Below are 18,975 nucleotides of genomic sequence, written 5' to 3' on the forward strand. Positions count from 1 at the left end.
ATGATTTTACTATGATCTTTATTTGAAAATTAAATATGATTTTAAAAAGTGTTTCTGGAGGTCAAGTTGACAAGAGTTTGGACTAGGTTGGTTTTGCACTATCAACTTAGCTAAGTTGGAACTACATTTCCCAGAATTCTCTTCTTTTTAGGGTTTTCGTTGGCAACAATAGAAATTTGCAAGATTTGAGAAGTGGAAGTGAAGCACCAGCCATTACACTTGGTAGGTCCATGCCAGGTCCCAAGCACTGCTGTAATTTTACACATGATTTGCTGACTCACCTTACTGGCTAGGGGAGGAGCAGGGCCTGCAGCTCCTCTAGCTTCTCTGTCTTAGATGAGGCATGTGTACAGCAAATCTCTCTCTCTCTCTCTCTCTCTCTCTCTCTATATATATATATATATATATATATATACATATACACATACATACATTCATACATACATACATATACATATCACATATCTTCTATTGGTTTTGTATTTCTGGAGAACCCTAATATGCTCCCCAATACTGTAAAGAACACTGAGAACAGTTGAAGTTCTGATCTTGAGATACTGCATGGTGTGGTGGAAATGCATGGTTCTGAAATCACACAGAACAAAATTCAGTGGCACAAATGACTTATGGTCTTGGAAACTGATTCCTCATCTGTAGAATTGGTATCAAATTTTACGTATGTGAATATTGTGAAGGGTTAAGTTAAACATTATATGTAGAATACCTGTCATGGCTCACAGTGGGCGCATAGTAAATGTTAGCTCCCCTCTCTGCTGAAGGGAGATGCACTGTTTAATTAGTGCCCTGAATCTTATCAAATGATTTAATGGAAGGGAGTCTCTTAAATGTTATTAAATGTGACAGTAATTTGGCATATACAGTTTTATATGACATGAATACCATCTCTGGGTGTTTAAATGTATACAGATTTCAAACATTATTTGAGGTTAGTTCTGCCACTATTTTGAGTAAGATCTAGGGCAAGTTATGTTTCCCTAAACCTAGTTTCAACTTAGTATTATCCCATGGGGTTTTTGTCAGAACAAGAGAGAGTGCTTAGCTTAATCCCAAGCATACAGCAGATGCTTAATATATCTACTAGATATTGTGGGAGTAATTAGTTTCCAAGAGGAGTTGGGTCAGTTGTTGGCACTAAAGGGGAGCTTGCCATCTAGTGAAGACAATATCCATGAAACCACAGGGGAAGTTATGTTTTAATAGTAGCACACAAGTAGAGAAATAACCATGGAAGAGGTGAAGTTTTAAGTGATGTAAAAGAAACAGATGCTGTGGAAAGATGATAAAAAGTCTTGCAGACTTTTATTGATTTATGGAACCATGAGCAGTGGATACCTGATATCCTCAGTAATGATCTGCCATCTTGCCAGTGGCTAGTCATAGCAAATAAGTGGAAGGGTGGGTGCCCTGAGAGCAGAGCCGAATCAACAATTTTGCCAGCAGGAAAGAGCTTGTTCAGACCGACATCCCAGGGGCTGGAATGCATTTGAAACAATGGATTGCAGTTTAGGGAGAAATTTGACAAAATGAACCTGCAAATGACGTATCCAACTTACAAAGCAGGTCAAGAGCTCTTTACTCTCTTTGCTTTCTAAAAATCAAAGCCAACAAACCAAAACAGTTTTGGTAAAAGGTCATGCAGGATCCTTTTTTCCTTTGTCTTCTCAGTATCATCCTTTCTTTCTCATTTTTTCCAGTGCATACTCTCACTTCTTCTTTCTCGGTCTCGGTGTTTCCCCACCACCCCTTCACCCTCTCGTCTCTCCCGCATTCTCGACTCCTCTCTTCTCCCCTTGGCCCGGGACAGCCCTGGGGCCCGTACCTGCCTAGGGAGAGCCCCAGCCGGGCCCCGCCAAGGGACTGGCAGTGACGTAGCGGGGAGGATGGTGCCCGCGCGGTCCGCTGACGTCACTGCCGCAGCGGTCCCCAGCGAAGCCCAAGAATGGGAATTCAAGGAGGGAAGCACAGCGATGACCCCGCAGTTAAGGCTGAGCGCTGCCACTGCGCCCTGTGCTTCGGGTCTCTGGGGTCAGAAGGCCCGAATCTTGCTTGTAGACAGGCTGAGCCCACCCCACACCCTCAGCGCGCTCGAAAGCAAGAGTTTAACGATAAGGGGAATGTCCCCAAACGGTGGGGCCTCGTGCGCACGCGCCTTGTGTGGAGGGCAGATAAGGGAGAGCTGGGCGGGGGCTATGGGTTGAGGTTGGTAGGAGAGGAGGAAGGGGGGCATTGTGTGGCGGGAGGGGACAGTGACCGAGTGCACAACCGGAGTGAGACGGTTCACCCCCACCGCCGCTAACCCGTCTCCCAGGGCGCTGCGGAGGCGCGGGGCCTGCGGCGCGGCGTCGTGACGTCAGGGTGGCGGCGGCCGTGGTTGGCGCACCGTCCGCGGCTGCAAAGTGTGAATTACGCCGGGCTCGCGCCGGCGGCGGAGTGAAGTCAGGCTCCGGGGGAGGGGAGGGGCAGGACGGTGGCGGCGGCCCGAGCTGGTGGCTGGTCCCAAGCCCCGTGCGACCTGGGTCTCGCCGCTGGCTCCAGCCGTCTTTTCTTGCACCGCTTTCTTCTGTCTTTGCTCCACTCCTGCTCTGCTCTGCCCGGACCCGTTCCTCCCGGCCGAGGAGATCTGGGGCGGCAGGGTTCCCTCTCCCACTTTGCCTGCGCTGCCCCCGCTTGCACCCCGGAGCCGGGCGCGCGCCGGTCCTCGTAACTGTCGCCGCGGCCGCCGCAGCGTCTTCCCACCGGCGGCCCGGGCGGAGTGTTGGGGTGGGAAGGCGTGAGCGCGGCTTCCCGGGGTCGGCGCCCGCCCTCCCTGCCCCCGCCTCGGCCCGGCGCCCCCGAGCCGCGGCCCCTTCCCAGCACAGGGGCCGGCGGCCGCGGCTGGGCGGGCGCCGCGCGGGGGCAGGGCGGGCGTATTCAATGGAAGTATGTTACCAGCTGCCGGTGCTGCCCCTGGACAGGCCGGTCCCCCAGCACGTCCTCAGCCGCCGAGGAGCCATCAGCTTCAGCTCCAGCTCCGCGCTCTTCGGCTGCCCCAATCCCCGTCAACTCTCACAGGTAATCGCCGGCGCCGCCGCCACCGGGGCCCCACACTTGGGGGGCTTCTCTTTTGTTTCCCTTTTCCCACCCTCTTCCCACCTCCGCGACACCCCTGGTCTCCTATCCATTTACCCCAGACCCAGCGTGGTTCATTGTTTAGAGATTTCTACGCTGGCCCCTCGATTCGAGAGCCTTTTCTTTTATCCTCGGGCTTTACACCCTGAGTGCCCCGGCCTTCTCCGACCACCCCCACTGCCAAACCGGGTGGGCTTTGGAGTCCTTAAGACCTTCCCCAGGCCCGCCCCCCTCCATGCTCCGTGGTTTAAGCTTCAGGGATGACTCTTTTCCTCAGATCCAGTCGACGTCTGGATCTGAAGTCGGGCCTCTCTAACCTTAGTTGTGGCCCTGGGCACACCTGTCCCCCCTCCCCCATACGCACACCTGTGCCGTGTTTGAGCCTTGCCTACCCCCAGCTCCCGCGCGCCCCGTGGCGTTCGGATGGTCCTGCGGTTCTCCGAACAATAGGCCAATTCCTCCTCGGTGTTCGCCAGCTCCTATTCTGTGGATGGACCTTAAGTGCTTTGAAAAAAAAAAGTATCGAGAGTGCTTCTCTGAAGCTTAGGTTTCCGCAAAGTTGATAGCCAGGTTTTTAATTTGATAAGGAGATTTTAGGAGAGAAACTCCTAATGAGCACTCACAGGAAGACTTTGTTTTGAATGGTCCAATACCAGTTGCTCCTGAGAATTTCGGTTTTTTCTTTGGTGATGCTGTTGGCCCAACTCCTTAGTTCTGGCTGATTTTGATTGCCAGATTTAAAATAGGCAAAAAGAATTTTGTTTACATTTGAACTAAGTGCCCTCCATTTCTGCTTTCAGAATGTTAAATGTTCATGATCAGTTTTTAATTTAATTCAATTATTTTTATTTTTACTATTGGTTAGTATTAGTATCTTTTATGGAACATATTTTCTCTCTCCAATTGTATTGTAAATATCCTGAGCCAGGTCTGTATTTTTCTTTTAAACTGGTAGTGTGGATAGTACCTCGTGGAGATTTTGCTTATGATAGGTGTGTCCAGTATTTGCCATTTGCTTCTTTGCCTAAATTGTAGAGACAGCAAGAGACCATTTGGATTTTTCTCTGAATTGTTTTTATTTAGAATCAGACTTATATCATGGGACAAGATGGTATGCTGATGAGGTCAGAGCCAACTTTAATGGTTACTCTAATAGTTTAAATAATACTGTGTTGTTATTTTGAAAGTTAGGTCCATGCTCTGCCTCTATAGTACTGCTTAAAGCATCTGCAGGTTCCAAAATTAATGTTGAAGAAATGTTAATGCATTGCTGGAAAAGGTTTTTAATGGTAGTAATTAATAGTTTTTAATGGTAGTAACTTTTTTTCACTTAGAAATATTATTTTACTGTCTCAGATTACAGGCACATAACTAATGCCCATTTCCAGTTCAGTCTGCATAATAAAGGTGACCAGTAATCAGTTATAAAATTATAAAATACAGAAAAAGTCACTTGTGCTCCCTGAGGAGAAAATGAATGAGAAAGGAGATTCCAAGAGCATTAAAACAAGTAAGGCTGACACCAGGGGTTTTTACCAGTTGTCTTAATTAATCCTCAGAGACCAATTTTAAGCCCTACTCCTCTTTGACTCATTTCCTAGTCTTAGGTTTAAATGGGTAATGGAATTTTAAAAATATGATTGTGGCAGATAAAGCAAATATTGTAGAGCCACACCATCTCTTACTCCTGAAACTTAAAAAAAATTTTTCTGCACACCAAATATAGGAACTTATGAAAATTTGGACAGGAAGTTTCCTGAGTTTACACTTTTTATCAAATTATTGTTGCTCAACATTAAAATGAAGATAAACTTACCATGGTTTGAAATGGTTACCAAGATTTTGAGTATCATTTAAAACTAAAGCATATGTTGCTAGTGATTTCTTTAGGACTAGATGGGAATGTGTAATAGGAAAAAAAGGTATAAAATTTTGGAATCTTATTCAGAGCTCTCTAAAATAAATATTTGGTTAAATAGAACCCTTGAATCTTCAGTTCTTAAGTCTAAAGCTATAGAAATTGTAAAAAACTGAGGTGGTTTTGTAAGTTTAATATTAAAAAAACCCACACAACAACCCTGTTTTTATTAAGTGCTAAGAAGTTGTTTTTTCTGAGTTTTTCTATTTTAGAATATGTTCAAAACTAGCAATCTTTTTAGTTCTTTATTTTCACCATAATATTACTTACCAACTTCACAACACAAGTACTTAATACTTGTTGGATGAGTGAATAAATAATGAAGCTATCTCTGACTATCAGTTTTAAATATGAAAACAATGTAAGGACCTTTATCAGGGTATAGCAGTAATTTATCCAGAACTTGGTTTGGAACTTGTAACTGCAAACTTTAAGAGATTCAGGAAATAAATAGAAGACGGAACAACCAAAATGTAGATTTGAGGATCCTCTCAAAGCCTGTGTGTTTTAGGCAAAATTCTGACAAACTTGTTTTGCAAGTAGCAGCAAATTTGAAGGGAGTTGGAGGCTGCTTGAGTCAGGTTCACACTGATACCAGCAAAAGTTGACAGCTGACACACCAAAGCTGGGGATCAGAAGAAAAACTCTTCAAAGCCAGCAACTTTTAAAAAAGAACCCTGGGGACATATAGTTTAGGAGCTTGAGTGCTGTACAACAAAATAATTATCAGTCAAAATATTTAATTGAATCTTTTTAAAAATCGAAAGATTCCCACTTAAAAAAGAAATCTCCATGCCAAACAATGTAAGTGTTGGTGCTTAAATGGATAAGAGTGAGTTATCTGAAAAATTCATTTCTTTGGAGCACCAACTGTCCTAAGAATGCCAAGTAAATGAGGCATTAACTTTTTGTTTTAAACCAGGTCATGTACTACTTTCTTGAAGGTTAATAGGAGTTTTTTGAATTATTTGAAAAAAATCAGGATAAGAGAAGTTTGTTTTGCCATTTTGAGCTATCTGTTGTTGATAGCTGAGGTTAAAGATTTATCTTGCAGAATAAAGTTGTTATTTAGAAAGAATATTGTGAGAACAGAAATTGTCTTGTTCACTGCTGTGTCCACAGTGCTTTGCATGGGTCGGTGCTCAGTAAATGAGGAGGTTGAGTTAGTGTATTGATGGCACCGACAGCACTGCACCTGCAGTTAATTTAGTCAGATTTTCTAAGCACTGGAGATAAATATTATTTGTGTTAGAAATTTGTGGTCTAGTTTTTAAAATTTATTATAAATCAATGGTATATATTATTATGGAACAAAATATTGGGATCTTTTTCGTTGAAGGCATTATATTTTTAGAGCAGTTTTAAGTTCACAGCACAATTGACTGGAAGGCAGAGAGATGTCCCATGTGCTTTCTGACCTGGTGCATGCATAGTCTCCCCCGTTATCAACATCCCCCAACAGGTTAGTACATTTGTTACAATTGTTGAACCTACATTGCTGCATCATTACCACCCAGAGTGCATAGTTTACATTAGGCTTCATTCGTGGTGTCTTTTGTTTTTTTTTTAAATACAGAAACTATTCCACAGATATTTGCTAAACACCTTCTGAGAATGAGGCTCCTTATGTTGAGTACTAAGAAAATGTAAAGAATTAGAAATTGAAAACAAAAATCACTTGTGATGGGACACCTGGGTGGCTCAGGCAGTAGAGTGTCCGGCTCTTGGTTTCGGCTCAGGTCATGACCTCACGGGTTCATGGGTTCTAGCCCTGCCTTTGGCTCCACACTGCCCTGTGGAGCTTGCTTGGCCTTCTCTTTCTCTCCCTCTCTCTGCCCCTCCTCCGCTCACTCTCTGTCTCAAAATAAATAATCTTAAAAATCACTTGTGAGCCTGCCAACCTAGCCATGTTTTTCTTTGATGCATTATATTCCTTATGCATAAACGTTTTTCACTTATAGTGTACATCTCTGTTGTTTTTAGCAGTTCTCTTAGTATATGACAAATTATCAAGGCAGAACAGTTCAAAGTCCCTTGGATAAAAGTTGGTTCTTTAAGGAAGCTTGCAGGATTGTGGTAGGGGAAATAATATGATGTGATGGAATTTATTGCCAGTTACCAAGGTGTAATGAGACTACAAGAAGGTATACCCAAATTTCCTGCATAAATCAGGGGGAACCTCACACAGTAGTTGAGGCTTAGGCCAAAGCCTGAAGATTAAGTAGATAAAAGGGTGCATATAAGGGAAGGAGGATAGAGGATGGTCCAGGTAGCTGTGTAGATCAGCACTATCTAACAGAACTTGTGATGATGGAAAGTGCTAGGTAAGCACTTGAAATGTGGCTTGTCTGACTAAGGAACTGAATGGTAAATTCAGTTTTATTTAAGTAGCTGCATATGGCTTGTGGCTACTGTCAGAATACAGTATAGTTTTATATATACCTAATGAACATTAGTAGTGATGATGTGTTGATCTATGAGTAATTTATTCTCTGAATGTTGAATGTTAGAGTTGTTTCAGGTCTTGGTGTTGTATATAAAACTTTAATACTTTCGTGCATGTTTGTTAGAGTGGGATCACTAGGTTGGGTCAAGAGGTAAGAATATTTTTTGGTTTCCTAGAATGTTCTGTCCTTACTTAGATAAATGATTATCTCTCTTTCAGTATAATATTATAATGATTATGATATGAGATTATAATACTATATAATTATTTAATAAACATTTTATAAATATTTTGTAAACATTTATATGAATGTTTTACTGTGTCAGTAGATGCACTGTGGTATGCTGAGTTTGTTTCAACTTGCAGTAAGCAAAATGGACACTTTCTGAATTGCTTCTCTGCATTTGCATTTCTTTTGTCAAATTTCATTTGCATATCTTGTGCTCATGTGTAAGGACTGTTATATATCAAATATCAGTTTGTAAATGTGCATTATTCCAAATTACTGTTACCACAGTAGTTGCCTCTTCACAAATCGACATTCAGAAGACAATACAGGGGATAGTGGGAGCAGTTGGTGGGATATCCTGGGAGTGGTTCAGTTGCTGAGACTTTCCTCCCTGTCCATTTCCCTAACACTTGTTTTGTTGGGATCTTAGTTTCATTTTTCTGTTTTCAGAAATGTTTCATACTTTGATTTAAATTTAATACTATCATGTTTGGCTCTTACTTCTGAAGTAATGTATATTTATGCTATACTTCAAATATATGCCCAAACATAATATTAATGTAAATCTATAATGTATTTGGAGTGTTCTGATTGAGGAGTAGGGTGTTCAAATTGCTAGTTTATAAGTTGTTATCAGGAACACATTTAATGTATGGGATGTGATTTGAAGAGGTTTTAGACCTATGCCTAGATTTTTCTTTGTTGCTATGCTTAGAGTTCCATCAGCTGTACATACTGCCTACCCAAGAATCTTTTTTAAACACAAATGTCCTGCAAGAGGTTAAATATTACATCCTTTTCAGGAATCAAAGATTAGGGAGCTCATTTTGGATGGAAAGAAGGAGAGGTATTATCCATTCTCTTTGAGGCAATTTGATAAGACTTCTGATACATTAGGGTAAGTTTCAACCCATCTTTCCTTCCTTTTTTTCTTTTCATGAAGAAAAATTTTAGAATAATTTTAGGGAATTGACTTCTTTTCTAGGGATGGGTATAGAGACAAGTTTGGGAAGAGAAGAGCTGAAGAAAGGAAGTAGACAAAGCTTAGCTTAATTCAGATTTTTTGCCTGGGACTATTGATAGCCATTTAGTAGGATTAAATATACTTAGGAAATTTAGGTGGTAAAGAACTCTCATTGCATGCAGATCTTAAGGAATTTAATTTTCTGTACTAAAGACTGTGTTTATATAAAATCTAATTTTGTTAGAAGTCGTTTGACTAAAGATCTTTAAAATCTGGGCATTCTTACATTCCCTTTGGCCACTCCAGAAAAGTTCAACAATTAATTTTTAATCTTCTAATTTAGAAACAACTTAAAACTTTTTTATTGTACATATTGCTTGGATCTATTTGAATTGAGAGAAAAAATTGAGTGTTTATTCTCTTCCTCATTTAAATAGCCTGTTCTTGCCTAAATGTAACATAGACTGTTGATTTTTATATTGTTGTCAAATGTGTCTTTCAAAAGGTTATTCACAAAATAAATGATACTTTTGTATGTTTGCATTCAGGTGTAGTATATGAGGAAAGGAAGTAGATCAGTAGTATGTTTAGAAAGGAAAAAAACCCTACATTTGTAGATGAGTCTTTGAAGCTTGCAGAACTTCATTTTAGCTGCTGGCAGGTACCCTTCCTAATGGACCAGTGCCAGTGATCTTGTGGTTGAAATCAGAAGTGTCTCTTGTCTGCTTGTAGTTTTGAGTAGGAATTGTAGGTGACTGCTCCATTCCTCCACCTGCTGGTAGGGATGGCTCTTCATTTTCTGAAGATGATGGCACGAGGGAGGAGAGGATGAAAGTAGAGCAGGGCAGAATTTGGAGAAGAAGATGAGTTGTTAATTGGTTAACATCTACTCCATCGTCTGTGTTTTGGGTAGACCAAGCTCTAGCTCAAGACCATGTAAAGTACTTGACAAATGGTGCTTAATAAAGATGCAGTAGTCTTGCTTCAGTGGTAATTGTTTGTTTCTATTTATTGAATACCTCCTACATGCCAGATACTATAATTAATATTTTTAATCTTTCCAAAAACCCTTTGAGATAAGTGATATTACTCCCATTTTTCCCAAGGAGTAAACTGACCTTAGAGACATTACTACATTACTTGCCCAAGGCATCACAAGAACTTCAAGAGTGTTCTACACCCTCACGTTTAACCTGGCCTGCCTCGTTGGTGAAAGTGAGGTGAATATAGTTAGTCTTTTAGGTTTATGGATTATAGATTTTGTTGGCTCGTGGATCTGGATACGGAAAACAAATTGGATGATTTGAAGTGATAACCTTTACTCTGGTCTTTTCAAATCACATCTGGATTTTGTTCTAGATGCCACTTTCTAGGGGAACATGACTAGGTTAAATCATACTCTGAAATACCAAGATGATGAGGTAATTTGAAAACATATTGTTTGATATGTGAGTGAAGAAATTGGAGACATGTAGCTTGGAGAAAGGAATCCCCAAGATTTGGGCCAAAAGGATAGGGATAGAAGAGCAGTTGGTGAGAGACGGTAAGAGCGTTGCTGTCTTCCAATATGTGAAGGACTACCATGCAAATGAGAAAAAGGAGGGGAGATAATTTAGATTTTGTTTGGTTGTATGTTCTTGATTGCTATACCCTGTTTCTACTTTGTGAGGGTTGTTGACAATACACAGGAGAAGATACAAACTTAAAGTTGTCACTTGTCCAAGGTAACACAGCTAGGTAGTGGAAATGGATCAAATCCTAGGTCATTCTGACCTGACCCTAACACCTATGCATTTTCTTCTACTTCCTTTTACAACATGGGAAAAGGATGTTACCGCAAAGAGTAGAATGGGATGAATAGGTAAAAGCAATAGGGAAATAGGGAGATCTTGTGTGTAATCACACTAATAAAGAAACAAACTGGGGCGCCTGGGTGGCGCAGTCGGTTAAGCGTCCGACTTCAGCCAGGTCACGATCTCGCGGTCCGTGAGTTCAAGCCCCGCATCAGGCTCTGGGCTGATGGCTCGGAGCCTGGAGCCTGTTTCCGATTCTGTGTCTCCCTCTCTCTCTGCCCCTCCCCCGTTCATGCTCTGTCTCTCTCTGTCCCAAAAATAAATAAACGTTGAAAAAAAAAAATTAAAAAAAAAAAGAAAGAAACAAACTAAAAGAATGATACTTGCTTAAGATTGACAAAGTAAAAAAAAAAAAAAAACACAAGTATATGACATGAAGATTATGCTATGCAGTGCTAGTAGGATTATAAATTGTAAATTTGCTGACAGGTAATTTAGCAGTTGAATAAAAAAATTAATGCTTTGCCTTACTTTTGGGACTCTATCCTCAGCAAATAACTAGAAATGTAGATAAAGATTGATCTTCAAGGACATTCATCACGTATTCATCACTGTGAAAAATTAGAAACAATAAGTAATTTATAAATGATTAAATAAATTATAATATTGTGAGTATTTAGTATTTGTTATTTCTAAATTATGTAACCACAAAAATGCTTTGAAAAATTTAAAGGATATATGATAAGTAGTTTACAAATGATTGACTAAAAGTTAATATTTCTTAGTTTTGCTATATTATATATCCACTAAAATATTTTGAAGAATTTGAAGAATACATAATTGCATGGGGAATTGCTTATAACATAATTAAGTGAAAAAATAAAAACAAACAAACCGAGTATCAACAGTTTATCCCAATTTTGTTTAAAACTAAATCACAAAATATATACATATCTACACACCATGCATACTCAAACAAAATAAAGGAAAAAAAAAAGCCAGATGTATCCCCAAATGCTAACTGAAGCTATCTCTGTATGTTAAATTTTAACTAATTTTTAACTTTTTGTTTAGAATTTTGTGTAATTTTACCATTGTTCTTCTGCTAGCATGAATCTTTTTTTAAATCGCAATAATCTTAGAAAACGTGCAACAAGTTGTATTTGGGCCTGGATCTCTGACAGCGATGTCCCGACAGAGAGCAGGGTACTTCATGAAGCTATAAATTGACAACAGCTTGAAAGTACCTGGATAAGGATATTGTCAAAGGGATTGACTCTTCTGGTTCCTTCCAACTTCATGATTCTCTAATTTCTTTGAGTAACTCAATTATATGCATGACAGGTAATTTTGTATAGCTCTAATTAGTATAAAGTAGTTTCATTCTCTATGAGAGATGTTGAAAAGTAAATTTAAGTGTAATTATTGTTAAAAAAAAAAAAAACAAAGCTGGAGGTATCATAATTCCAGATTTCAAGTTATACTACAAAGCTGTCGTAATCAAAACCGTATAGTACTGGCACAAAAGTAAACACAGTTCAATGGAACAGACTAGAAGCCCCAGAAATAAACTCTTGATTATATGGTCAATTAATTGTTGACAAAGGAGGTGACAGTATGTGGAAAAGACAGTCTCTTCAATAAATGGTGCTGGGAAAACTGGACAGCTACATGTAAAAAAAAAAAAAAAATGGCACTGGACCACCTTTTAACATCATACACAAATATAAACTCCAAGTGAATTAAAGACCTAAGTGTAAGGCCCCAAACAATAAAAACCTTAGACGAGAACACAGGCAGTAATATCTTTGACATTGGTCATAGATATATTTTTCTAGATATGTCTCCTTAAAGCAAGGCAAACAAAAGCAAAAATAAACTGTTGGGACCACATCAAAATAAAAAGCTTTTGCACAGCAAAGGAAACCATCAGTAAACAAAAGGCAACCTACTTTGGCACAAAAGCAGACACTCAGGTCAATGGAACAGGAATAGAGAACCCAGAAATGGACCCACAAATGTATGGCCAACTAATCTTTGACAAAGCAGGAAAGAATATCCAATGGAATAAAGACAGTCTCCTCAACAAATGGTGCCGGGAAGACTGGACAGCAACATGCAGAAGAATGAACCTGGACCACTTTCTTACACCATACACAAAAATAAACTCAAAATGGATGAAAGACCTCAATGTAAGACAGGAAGCCATCAAAATCCTCTTCGGAGATTTTGGAGAAAGCAGGTAAAAACCTCTTTGACCTTGGCCACAGCAACTTTTTACTCAACACGTCTCCAGAGGCAAGGGAAACAAAAGCAAAAATGAGCTATTGGGACCTCATCAAAATAAAATCTTCTGCACGGCGAAGGAAACCATCAGCAAAACTAAAAGGCAACCAATGGAATAGGAGAAGATATTTGCAAATGACATCAGACAAAGGGTTAGTATCCAAAATCTACAAAGAACTTATCAACTCAACACCCAAAACACAAATAATCCAGTGAAGAAATGGGCAAAAGACATGAATAGATACTTCTCCAAAGAAGACATCCAGATGGCCAACCGACACATGAAAAAATGCTCAACATCATTTATCATCAGGGAAATACAAATCAAAACCACAATGAGATAACACCTCACTCCTGTCAGAATGGCTAACAACTCAGGCAACAACAGATGTTGGTGAGGATGAGGAGAAAGAGGATCTCTTTTGCACTGCTGGTGGGAATGCAAGCTGGTGCAGCCACTCTGGAAAACAGTATGGAGGTTCCTCAAAAAACTAAAAATAGAACTACCCTATGACCGAGCAATTGCAGTACTAGGCATTTATCTACGGGATACAGGTGTGCTGTTTCGAAGGGACACATGCACCCCCATGTTTATAGCAGCACTATCACCAATAGCCTAAGTATGGAAAGAGCCCAAATGTCCATCAATGGATGAATGGATAAAGAAGAAGTGGTACACACACACACACACACACACAATGGAGTATTACTCAGCAATCAAAAAGAATGAAATCTTGCCATTTGCAACTACGTGGATGGAACTAGAGGGTCTTATGCTAAGCGAAATTAGAGAAAGAGAAATATCATATGACTTCACTCATATGAGGACTTTAAGGTACAAAACAGATGAACATAAGGGAAGGGAAGCAAAAATCATATAAAAACAGGGAGGGGGACAAAACATAAGCGACTCTTAAATATGAAGAACAGAGGGTTACTGGAGGGGTTGTGGGAGGGGGGAGGGGCTAACTGGGTAAGGGGCATTAAGAAATCTACTCCAGAGATCATTGCACGATATGCTAACTAATTTGGATGTAAATTAAAAAAAAATGGTAAAAAAAAAAAAAATAAAGCAACCCACTGAATGGGAGAAGATATTTGCAATATGCTCTAATAAGCAGTAATATGCAAAATATATAAAGAACCTATACAACTCAGCACCAGAAAACAATCTGATTAAGTAATGGGCAGAGGACCTAAAGCAACATTTTTCCGAAGAAGTCCTATAGATGGCCAACAAACATGTGAAAAAGTGCTCAACATCGCTCATCATCAGGGAAATGCAAATCAAAACCAATGAGAGATCACCATACACCTGTCAGAATGGCTAAAGTCAAAATGATGAGAAATAATAAGTGTTGGCAAAGATGTGGAGAAAAAGTAATTCTTGTGCACTGTTGGTGGGAACAAATTGATGCAGCCACTGTGGAGAATAGTATGGAGGTTCCTCAAAAACTTAAAAATAGAAATATCTAACAATTACACTACTTGGTATTTACCCAAAGAAAACAAAAACACTAATTCAAAAAGGTATACTGTATGTTTATTGCAGCATTATTTACAATAACCAAGTTATGGAAGTAACCTAAGTGTCCATCAATTGATAAATGGATAAGGAAGATACACATACACACACATGATACACACAGGAATATTGCTCAGCCATAAAAAAGGATGAGATCGTGTCATCTGAGACAACATGGATGGACCTAGAATGTATAGTGCTAAGTGAAATAAGTCAGAAAAAGACAAATACCATATGATTTCACTCATATGGAGTGAAATAAGTGGAATCTTTTTTAAGAAAATGAATAAACAAAAGGTAGAATCAGACCTATAAATACAAAGAACAAACCTGGTGTTTGCCTGAGGGGAGGGGCATAGATGAATTGGACAAAATGGGTAAAAGGGAGTGGGAGATATAGGTTTCCAGTTATAGAATGAATAATTCTTGGGAATAAAAGGCACAGCATAAGGAAGGTAGTCAATGATATTGTAATAAGGATGTATGGGGGCAGATGTTAGCTACACTGGTGATGAGCAAAGCACAAACTTGTCAAATCACTGTATTGTGCACCTGAAACTATAACATCATATGTCAACTGTATTAAATATATATATATATTTATATATGTATATAGTTATTGTTTTGAAGAGCTATTTGATGACAGCCTGTGAAGAGACCTTAAATGATTACTGTGGCACAAGGAATAGAGATCGTTAGGAGTTAGGTCCTAGGAACTGATTTGGTGTGGGAGGTAATAAAAAAATTTCCCACTCTTTTAGTCTAAGAGACCAGGTAGATCATGGAGCTAATAATAAAAATACAGATAGGAGGAGGCGGCAGGTTTTGTTTTTCTGGGGGAGTGGGGTTGGGGGAAAAGAATAAATTTACTTTGGATTATGTTGAGTTCAAGTGTCTGGGGAGCATCCATATGGGGATGTCCAGTAGGCAGTATCTTAGGAAGAAGGTTAAGACAAGTGATATATTCTGACTTTCACTACTAGGGTTTTTTTGCTCCTATACCCCTTCAAAGAATTGGAAAAACAAACAAAAAACTATATACCTTCTCATACATCTTGAATTTTTCCTCTAAGTTTCAGTATTTGTAAATGATAGAATTTTTGTTAAATTCGAACAATTTAAATACATTATGGAAATTTTAAAAACTTGATATTTTACGTTGTCCGTTTAAAAAAATATATATGTGAACAAGGCTCCTGGGTGGCTCAGTCAGTTAAGCATCTGACTTCTGCTCGGTCATGATCTCACAGTTCCTGTGAGTTTGAGTCCTGCAATGGGTGAGCTCAGTCCTCGCTTCAGATGAGCCCTGCTTCCTCCCTCTCTTTCTCTCTTTGTCTCCCTCTCTTCCTCCCTCCCTCCCTCCCTTCCTCTCTCCCTCTCTCCCTGCCCTTCATGGGATTCTCCCTCTTTCCCTCTCTCTCTTTGCCTCTTGCTCACTTGTGCCCTCTGTCTCTCAAAAAAAAAAATAAAAAGGAAAAAGAAATATATGAACAATGTCTTAATTTTAACAGTCAGAATTTTACATTCCTTATTTTTCTCTTTGAACTCATTTGTATTTTTCTAGCATTGACATCCTAATGTATTCTTTTATACTGGAAAGAATTTTATCAATCACACGATCATATTTTTCTATAATGAAAAGTAAATTCATTCATGAATTTAGTGAATGGGAATAAAAAATGCTTTAAATTGTCACCCAGTTCTTCTGAGTTCTGTGCAAAAACAATTATAATTAAAAACATTTAAATTTTCCTATGTCCATAAAGCTATATCAAATTTATTTTGGTCTGAGTAAGCAATACAATTTAGAGAAGATGGTGTTTTGCATTACCTTTCTAACTTTTTTACTTTAATAGTGAAAGTACTGAGAAATCTCATGAATTTAGTAGATGGTTATAAAACGTGCTTTATTTTAGCCATATCCCCCATTCTTCCAAGTTGACAGCAAAGTGATCTATAATCCGAATAATTGGTCAAGTAGTAAGTGGATTTGGTTTAATGTCTATATTCGTGGAAGTAGAAATTAGTGACCCTTTAACTTGAAAATAATTGGATACCCAGTGTGTAGAATCATTACCTTCCTCACCACAGATATTTTGAATTCTCCATTTGGCTCTTCAGATGTTGTTAGACACCAGCTCCACAGTAAGTTTCAGGAAGCGTTGAGTGTTACGGTTTCCTTTATGAGGTAGTAGAGGGGGAGAGATGAAAGGGCAGAGGAGGTAAATGAAAACTGATATGTTGTTTTAGCAGAATGGTTCTAGAAAATTGTATAGATGGAAGTTGAGAGCTGAGAAATCCATTTCCTTGAAACTCTCCATGCTCATGTACTTCTAAGGGTTATACATGCATGACACAGTTGGTAGACCACTGCTTTACTGTATTCCATCTTATTCTTATCTTTTTGCGTATTTTACCATTTTCTGCAAGTATACAGAAATAATACTTCATAAATCAACGTTGGTTTTTTTTTCTGGTTTTTGATTGCTCCTGATCCCAGGTCTTCATACTTAATCACTCTACGACTTCCTTGGAAATGGAATCAGGATATCAGTCCTTGAAAGGGACCCTATAAATCATTTTAAAGATTTGATGGTTGAGATTCAGAAAGGCTAAGTGATTTCTCCAAGATCTGACCATTAGTAGTAGAGAAGTTAGAGTTTTAAAAATTTGTTTTTCCCAACTTTGTTGCTTTTCTTACTATATCCCCTGCTTCCTTGTAAAAGGATTGATCTTTGTAATTTTCTTAAGTAGCAATCTTTCTTTAATGAACATTATTGAGTAGCAAAGCATCTATATAGTCCAGTGATTATTTGAACTAGTTAGAGTACAGACACACTCAATTTAAAACATGTTTGAGTTACTTCTTAAAACATAATCAGAGATAAAGCAAAGCCATTATTGAGATTATAATGGGCCAGTTGGAATGATACCATTTGATTTGCTGAAATGAGATTTATGTACAAAAAGAAGGTTTTTTATAAAGAAAGGTTTTTTTATAAGGAAGGTTGTATTTCACCTATACGTTAAAAACTAAGAATAAAACTTTTTTACATTGAGGAATAAAATGATATTCCTGATCTATAAATTCTTACTCTGTAGCCTTTTATGTATGAAATGGTGGGTGATGGAATTTTTTAATATTTTTTTTACTTCATTTTACTTTTTCCCCGAATTCTTTATAGTGAACATTTTAAGAAAAACAGTGAAGTTATTCCAAAAGGCAAACATTTTTTAAAGACTTTTTTTTTTTTACATCAGTTTTAGATTCACAGCACAATTAAGAGGAATGTACAGAGATTTTCCAGATACCTCCAGCCCCAACACATGTATAGTTTCCTCCATAATGAACACCCCACATCAGACTGTGGTACATTTGTTACTATTGTATGAACCTACATTGATATAATCATGCAGCGTCCACACTATACATTGGGTTGCCCTCTTGGTGTTGTACATTCTATTAATTTGGACAAATATGTAATTATATGTGTTCATCGTTAATAATATACAGAGTATTATCATTGTCTTAAAATCCTCTGTGCTCTACCTAATTATTCCTCAACTCCAGGCCCGAACAACTACTGATATTTTTATTGTCCCTAATTTTGCCTTCTTCAGAATGTCATATAGTTGGGTTCTTACAGTCCCCAGCCTTTTCAGATTTGCTTCTTTCACTTAATAATGTGCATTTAAGTTTCCTCCATGTTTTCTTAATGGCTCATTTCTTTTTAGCACTGAATAGTGTTGTCTGGATGTACCACCACTTACCCATTCACCTACTGAAAGACATCTTGGTTGCTTCCAAATTTTGACACTTATGAGTAAAAACTGCTACAGACTTACTCTGCAGATTTTTTGTGGACATAAGTTTTCAACTCCTTTTGGTAGATACAAAAGGAATGTGATTGTGGGGTCATATAGGTAAAGCATGTTTAGTTTCATAAGAAACCACCAAACTACTTTCCAAAGTGGCTATACCATTTTGCGTTCCCACCAGCATGAATGACAATTCCTGTTACTCCACAACCTCACCCAACATTTGGTGTTGTTGGTGTTTTGGATTAGCCATTCTAACAGGTGTATAGTGGTATCTCATTGTTTTAATTCATATTTTCCTGATGACATATGATGTTGAGCATCTTTCTATGTTTATTTGCCATCTGTATATCTTCTTTGGTGAGGTGTCTGTTAAGGTCTTTGGCCCATTTTTTAAGTGAGTTGTTTTTATATTATTGAGTTTTAAGGATTCTTTGTAGGGGTGCCTGGATGGTTCAGTCAGTTAAGCAACCAACTCTTGATTTCGACTCAGGTCATGATCTCACCGTTTGTGAGATCCAGCCCCCATCAAGTGAGGAGCCTGCTTGAGATTCTCTCTCTCCCTCTCTCTCTGCCCACTGCCCCCTGCTCATGTGTTCGCTTGTGCTCTCTCTCTCAAAATAAATAAACATTAAAAAAGAGAGTTCTTTGTATATTTTGGATAACAGTCCTTTATCAGATGTGTCTTTTGCAAATATTTTTTCCCATTCTGTGGTTCGTCTTCTCATTCTAATATTGTTTTTTGTAGAGCAGAAGTTTTAAATTTTATTTAAGTCCACCTTTTTTTTTTTTTTTTTACATTTTCTTATAGGAGTCTTATAGTTTTATATTTTATATTTAGGTGTGCGATCCATTTTGAGTTAACT

The 18,975-nt window shown here is 38.7% G+C and overlaps 1 protein-coding gene across 7 annotated transcripts in view; it reads left to right on the forward strand.

Moving 5' to 3' along the window:
- The first annotated feature begins 2,886 nt into the window (after positions 1 to 2,886).
- Positions 2,887 to 18,975, forward strand: part of PDE7A (phosphodiesterase 7A) — a 139,164-nt gene continuing 123,075 nt past the window's right edge. For all 7 annotated transcript variants that reach the window (XR_003966352.1, XR_003966355.1, XR_003966354.1 and 4 more), the window contains exon 1: positions 2,887 to 3,072. Coding sequence is in view for 1 of the 7 variants with exons in the window: in XM_030304369.1 (XP_030160229.1) it covers positions 2,935 to 3,072 (138 nt within the window). In the remaining 6 variants the exon portion in view is untranslated. The remainder of the gene's footprint in view (positions 3,073 to 18,975) is intronic.

The sequence above is a fragment of the Lynx canadensis genome, chromosome F2 (assembly GCF_007474595.2).
Source record: "Lynx canadensis isolate LIC74 chromosome F2, mLynCan4.pri.v2, whole genome shotgun sequence".
NCBI lineage: Eukaryota > Metazoa > Chordata > Mammalia > Carnivora > Felidae > Lynx > Lynx canadensis.